General features: G+C 45.8%; 1 protein-coding gene across 1 annotated transcript; it reads left to right on the forward strand.

Annotated features, from left to right (window-relative positions):
- Window positions 1-4,418: 4,418 nt before the first annotated feature.
- LOC306979495 (kelch-like protein 10) lies at window positions 4,419-6,119 on the forward strand (the record flags this gene model as incomplete). The annotated part of the gene is made up of 1 exon (XM_079578453.1): window positions 4,419-6,119. One exon carries the CDS (start codon window positions 4,419-4,421, stop codon window positions 6,117-6,119), a length of 1,701 nt encoding a protein of 566 aa, XP_079434579.1.
- Window positions 6,120-6,777: the final 658 nt, after the last annotated feature.

Below are 6,777 nucleotides of genomic sequence, written 5' to 3' on the forward strand. Positions count from 1 at the left end.
CTCAGCAGAACCCCCTCCCCACTGATGCCACAGACAGCGTGTGGAGGGGGCGTGTCTAAAGGCTCAGAGGTTCTTAAAGAGACAGAGGCCTATTTCAAGACATTCACTACAGCCATTTTGAGAGAGACATTTTATACAAGGTAGTTATTCTAATTTACTGCATTTACAGACCGACAGAAGGTTTGGTCATCATTGTAGTGTGCTATTCACCTTATTCCGCCCCGCCCACTTTTGCCACTTTTTGCGTTGTCTCGGCACCTCGTTGTCCAGACACTTCCGGTCGAGCGCGAAGCCCGTTCATTTTAACGGAGAACGAGTGAAAATATTCTCCGCTCAAATCTGATGTTTAGTCGATTGATTTGTGTAAAATGTCTGATGTTCATTTGCACCGACATGTCGACACTGCAGCGTTTCTCTGTGCGGCCTGAAAACGGCTTTGTTTTCGTGTAGTGACTGATTTTATGTGGACTTCTCCAGTCCCATGTTAACACATAGGAGAAAAGGGGCGGGCACAACTCATGGCGGCGCCCACACGAACATCCGGAATAAGGTGAATAGACTGCTGCTATGTGATTGAAAAAAGAATAATACCCCCTCTTTAAGTGTTTTCAAAACAACTAAATATTTGGCCCTAACCAAAAGCACTGCTGTATAGCACTGAGGGATGCATGTAGAATCACTGTGTATCGGGTGTGGAGGTCCCGAAGGTCAGGCGTTCATAGCTTTCCTGTCCCAGTGACGGGTGACACTGCGCCTCGGAGAGCGGCACGTTTGGTTTTCGCTCTAGCTTAAATGGGTGGTAAGTATCATGTCATATCTATTATTGTAGGTCCTGCTTCAAACACCAGTGCAGGACTCTGCTGCCGACTTGTTTATCGTCTTGTTTACTTGTGTTTTGCACACATATGGTTTGGTCCTGTGATGTTACAAACCCACGGTTGGGGCGCATGGATCTGTGGACTGACCATTTTGTGTACATGACAATCATGACAGATCATATGGAGTTAAGTTTTAAACTTCAGCTAGAAAACTTAAGAAAGAGAAGCCTGACTGAAACAAATAATACTTGTCTTTTAAATTATGGAACCTGCCTCTGTCAGTATTACTTCCTGTGTGCTTTTTGGGATTAACAGCTAAGGTTAAAAACTACTATTTATTCTACCCCTTTACACCACCCCCGGGTACACACACCATTTTTGTACACAATATTGATAAATGAGGACAATTATCCTTATAAATGTTTAAAATTTACATGTATTTAGAAAGCGTTAGACAGTATATGAGGCCATCTTCTATTGAGATCCAATTCATGCACATAATAGAATATACAGCACCATTGTTTTTACATACATTATATAAATGCCCAGCTTTCCGTCATGCCTGAACGCAGGCGTCGCGCTCCCTGGATAATATGATCATTACCGGTTCCTGCTGTGCATGTTTTCATTAGTTTAACAGTCGGATGGTCTCGGCTCCTGTGGTTGTGTATAAATTATACATCATTACAACACACATATATTATGACAGTACATAAAAAACAGGTATGAGTTCCTGCTGTGTCAGTCCGGATACAGAGCCCTGAGGTTTTGATCTCACCATCGCTATGTTTGGAGTCATTACTTCCATGTTGTTTGCAGGTTTCTTTGTGCGACGGTTTAACGTACCTGCTGGGGGCTTAATAAATGAGACTGGATACCTATGGAGACCAGCTTTAATATTGACAGCTATTATTTTCTTGTCAAAGTTTTCATAATTGAGAATTTATAGTGACTCAAAATAAACACCACTTCAAGGTCAGGAGCCTTTTTCATCGGGTGAAAACAAACCAAGACTACAGTTTGTTGGCAAAACAAATAATTACTAGGGCTTTTATTCCATTCATTCCGATTAATCAAACACATAAGGTTTAAACTGATAAAAAATATGAATCAAAATTGAGTGTACAAGCGACAAACGCTTTTTCAGTTTACTTTTTCCTGCAAGAAGAAGAAGAAGATCTTTATTTATATAGCGCCTTTCACAGACACGGTCACAAAGCACTTTACATGAGACAGTTGTACATTCACTCCATACTCGGTGGTGGAAAACTACGTTTGTAGCTTCAGTTTCCCCTGGGGGAGACTGTCAGAAGCGCGACTACACACATCTGCGCCAACGGACCCTCTGACCACCACCATTCACTCACACACATCATTCATCCTGGCCTATTGTGCATGTTTTTAGTGGTAGGGGAAACCGGAGTACCCGGAGAAAACCTACGCAAGACATTGCATAGGGACAAAAACCCCGTAAAGCCATAACCATTTACTGTCAAACTTGTTTATTCACACAGCTACACTATGGAACTTTTTATGTAAAAATAATATATATAAGAATTGATATCAGTGCGTATTTGACCTTTCAGTGACCCCGTGGCTGTATGGGTGGTCAGCTTGGCACCTTCGCTTTCCTTCCTGGTGGCTCCTATGATGCTTCGGGATCTTTTTTTGTGTGTGTGTTTGAGTGCCTGTGTAACCATGGATACGGTGGTGCAGTCAGCAGTGAAAACCTAAAAATACAGTTGATCCTGGAGTGTCCTACAGGCCTTAAGGATGGTAAGTAAAGGCGCTATGCTAACCACCCAAGCATCAGCTAGGTCAGTGAAACAGTTAGTACCTTTAAGACTATATAAACTTATTTAAAAAGATCATTCTTCTATCGCCTTCAATGTGGGGGCGGGGTCATGGCATAACTGGGTTGGAGAGTCCTGCACCGATGGGTACCCGTAAAAGTTGCTGAATGACTACAGTTTAGGCGCATTGAGTTGCCTTGTGTACGAAATGCGCGGTATAAATAAACTTGCCTTGCCAGTGTAGCAGAGACTTGTGACACAGGCTTGTTGAAGGGGGGGTATTATGCAAAATGGACTTTTTCAAGCTTTACATCATGTTATTCTGTCACTCCCTCATTAAAAACATGCCTGAAGTGTTGCCTTGGCACATTCACGTATTTTTGAGTAATCTGTAAAAACTCTGATGGCGGCCATTTTAGGGATAGGTTTGCCTGAGTCCTCCTAGGAACGCCCCCACCTCCTGGAGACGCCTCCGAGCTTTCGTCACCAGCCGAGTAACCAACCACTGCTCCTCAGCAGAACCCCCTCCCCACTGATGCCACAGACAGCGTGTGGAGGGGGCGTGTCTAAAGGCTCAGAGGTTCTTAAAGAGACAGAGGCCTATTTCAAGACATTCACTACAGCCATTTTGAGAGAGACATTTTATACAAGGCAGTTATTCTAATTTACTGCATTTCCAGACCAACAGAAGGTTTGGTCATCATTGTAGTGTGATATAGACTGGTGCTGTGTGATTGAAAAAAACAGAATACCCCCTCTTTAAGTAAAAATAAGAGTGTAAACCGAGACTACAGCACTGTCAGGCTCATTATTATTCATTTATTGAAACAAGTTTCCTCAATAGTATTTTCCCAATTAAAACATATTTAAAGTTTTTGTTTATGGACCCCAGCAACCGATGCTGCTTGACATGAAGACATGCGCAATATATGCTTTTAATGTGTGTGATTTGTCACGGGCACGGGTGGGTAACGGGCATAATGTTAACGGGTCCGGGCGGGATTAAACTCTGATATACACACGGGTTTACGGGCGGGTAGGTGCTGCGGACCCGTGCATGACTCTGAGACAGGCCCATTTTCAACAATAGAAATATCTGTAATGAAGAAAAAAAAGCTTCTATTTTAATATTTTACCGGGTGAAATGTTTCGCGGTGTGACTTTAAAGGGACTATACAGAGTTTAAAAATGTTAAAATGATGTATTTTCCTCCCGCTACATGTTCCAGCCATGTCCTAATGTGCAGAATGAGCCCAGACCTGTTCACCACAACTGCCTGTCAAAAGTTCTTTCTTCCGAGTATCAACTTTTTCCGAAGTTCTGTCATGCACAAGCTTAATATATAATGTGCAGTTACATGTATGACCTGAGGTGGCAGTAGTGAGTATAAAATGGCCAACTTGCATCTAACCCCTTTAACTAATTTCATTTAATTTGATTTGGAAAAACATTCCATCATAGCGACATCATATAGCAACATTCCATCATAGCGACATCATATAGCAACATTCCATCATAGCGACATCATATAGCAACATTCCATCATAGCGACATCATATAGCAACATTCCATCATAGCGACGCTCATTCTGAACCTTCTCATTTGCATATGGAATACATACTTACATCATTTCAGCTCTGGATGGGTCAACAGCCAGACACACAACGCTTTCATCTGCGTACACACCTGCACTTTCGAACAAGGATCCTGCGTCCTAAAGCCGTCATCACTTGCGACTCTGCGCTAGCGCCCGAAAATGAGTAGCCCAGTGTCTTTGCCTCAAACACATAAAAAAGTGTTGAACAAGATGCGTCGCCGAAGCATTTTCTGCGACGCTTTGCTGGAAGTCGAAACGGACAAATTTCCAGTTCATAAAGTTATTCTTAGCAGCTCCAGCAATGTCTTCAGAGCCAGGTTTATGCGCTGGAACCAGAACGGCAGCAAAAGGTTCAGGATTGGTGGGATATCTTCAGAAATCATGGCACTTGTGCTCGACTACATCTACACAGAATCCATCACCATATCCGAGAACAACGTGCAAGATTTAGTGATGGCTGCAGACATGCTCGATCTCGTCGACCTGGTCCAAATGTGCTTTCAGTTCATGCGGGGTCAGTTGTGCGCTGACAACTGCATTGGCATTTGGAGGTTCTCTGATTTTGTGATTTCGCCAGAGACGAGGACCCTGGCCTGGCGTTACATCATGAACCACTTCGAGGAGGTCGTCGTCTGCGAGGAGTTCCAGGAGCTCACGGTGCAAGAGCTGATCAGCATCATTGAGGCCGACGAGCTCTACGTGAACAATGAGTCTTTAGTGTTCGAGGCAATTCTGCACTGGAGCCATGTCCTGGAGGAGCGCAAAGGCGAATTCCCTCAGCTGTTGACAAAGGTGCGTCTCTGTCAGATGCCCCTTGAATACATCCAGACAAAAGTCATCCCCAACACACTGGTGAAGAATAACTATAACTGCATGACCACTGTGAGCAGCTCAATGCAGGCTGCCTGTGACGTTGCTGAGAGTAGGCTTTACAGCAACCCCCTGGTCCGCCCCCGACTTCCTGAAGCCATCCTCTTGGCTATCGGTGGTTGGAGCGGCGGCCAACCGACCAATATCATCGAGGCATATGACTACAGGATCGATCGCTGGGTTAGTGTGACTGATCACCAGGAGAGGCCTCGAGCGTACCACGGCTCTGTGTTCTTCAAAGGCTCTGTCTACTGCATTGGAGGCTTTGACCGAGTGGAGAATTTCAGCAGCATGCGGCGTCTGGACATGGTTACCCACACTTGGCACGAGATGCCCCCGATGTACCACCGGCGCTGCTACGTGAGCGCCACGGTGCTGCAGGACCGTATCTACGCTATGGGCGGATTTAACGGACAAACACGACTGAGCACAGCCGAAGTCTTCGATGTGGAGGCCAACCGCTGGTCTCAGATCGCGTCCATGAACGAGCAGAGGAGCGACGCCAACTGTGCCACACTCAACGGCAAGATATACATCTGCGGAGGCTTCAATGGCACCGAGTGTCTTCAGACGGCAGAGTGCTACGACCCAGAAACAAACCGGTGGACGATGATCGCTCCGATGACTAGCCCGCGCACTGCCGTCGCTGTCGTCGCACACGCGGGTCAGATCTATGCTGTCGGAGGATTTGAAGGAACTGTCCGTCTCTGCAGCGTCGAGACCTACAACCCGGGCGACGACACCTGGCAAGAGGTGGCGTCCATGCACAATCCCCGCAGCAACTGTGGCATCGGGGTGGTGGACGATCGCATCTTCGCCGTCGGAGGCTTTAACGGCGTGACAACTACCTTCAGCGTGGAGTCCTATGATCACCTCCTCAACATCTGGACAGAGGTCTATCACATGGACGTCTTCAGGAGCGCTCTGAACTGCTGCGTCATCTCCGGACTCCCCAACATGTCCGACTACACGGTGTCCCGCGACGTGCTGATGCTGTTGGACATTGGTTCAGACCCGTTGGATGCGGTTGAGCTCGACTAAACAGCGACGCGGCGAAACACCAGTCCTGGTTTTTAAACTTCAATAAAGATTAAGCATTCCAAAAACATTCATAAATTTGTGACTAAGTTTATGTTCATCTTGCGAGTAATATTTTCACATGCCTTTAGAGTTTGGGATTGTGGGATTTGGAGCACAAAAGTGAGGGCGACGGTTGAGAGAAGAGCGGATCGACTCCTGATCGGCGGATTGGCTGGTCGAATCCCGCAGGTGCACACTGTTGTTGCGTCCTAGGGCAAGACACTTTGCCTCCAGTGCCTGCTGAATGAGAGTGTGAATGGGTAACAATATGATCAAGGTGATGAGTCCAACACTAATAAATGTGCTCTATTTCAGCGCCTGGTTTAGCTTCTGTCTGAGCGCTGTGAGCCGGTGGACACTTCAACGCGAGGTCCTGGCCTATGTTTTAGTAATGTGATCATTATTTCCTGTGTGTCCTCTCTGTAAATAATATATGTGTGTTGCAGATTAATGTCCAAAGAGAGAGAGAGATTTACTCAGTACAGAAATATTCAGCGGCTGTCTGTCTGCATAAATACACAAGGAGAGTTCGGAGGAGCAGACACGAGCAGAGAGACCTCAGGGTCCGGCAGATGTTCAAGCTACCGCAGAAGTTCAGCTGAAAGTTTACAGAAAAACT

This window comes from Gobius niger (assembly GCF_951799975.1).
Source record: "Gobius niger genome assembly, chromosome: 20".
Classification (NCBI taxonomy): domain Eukaryota; kingdom Metazoa; phylum Chordata; class Actinopteri; order Gobiiformes; family Gobiidae; genus Gobius; species Gobius niger.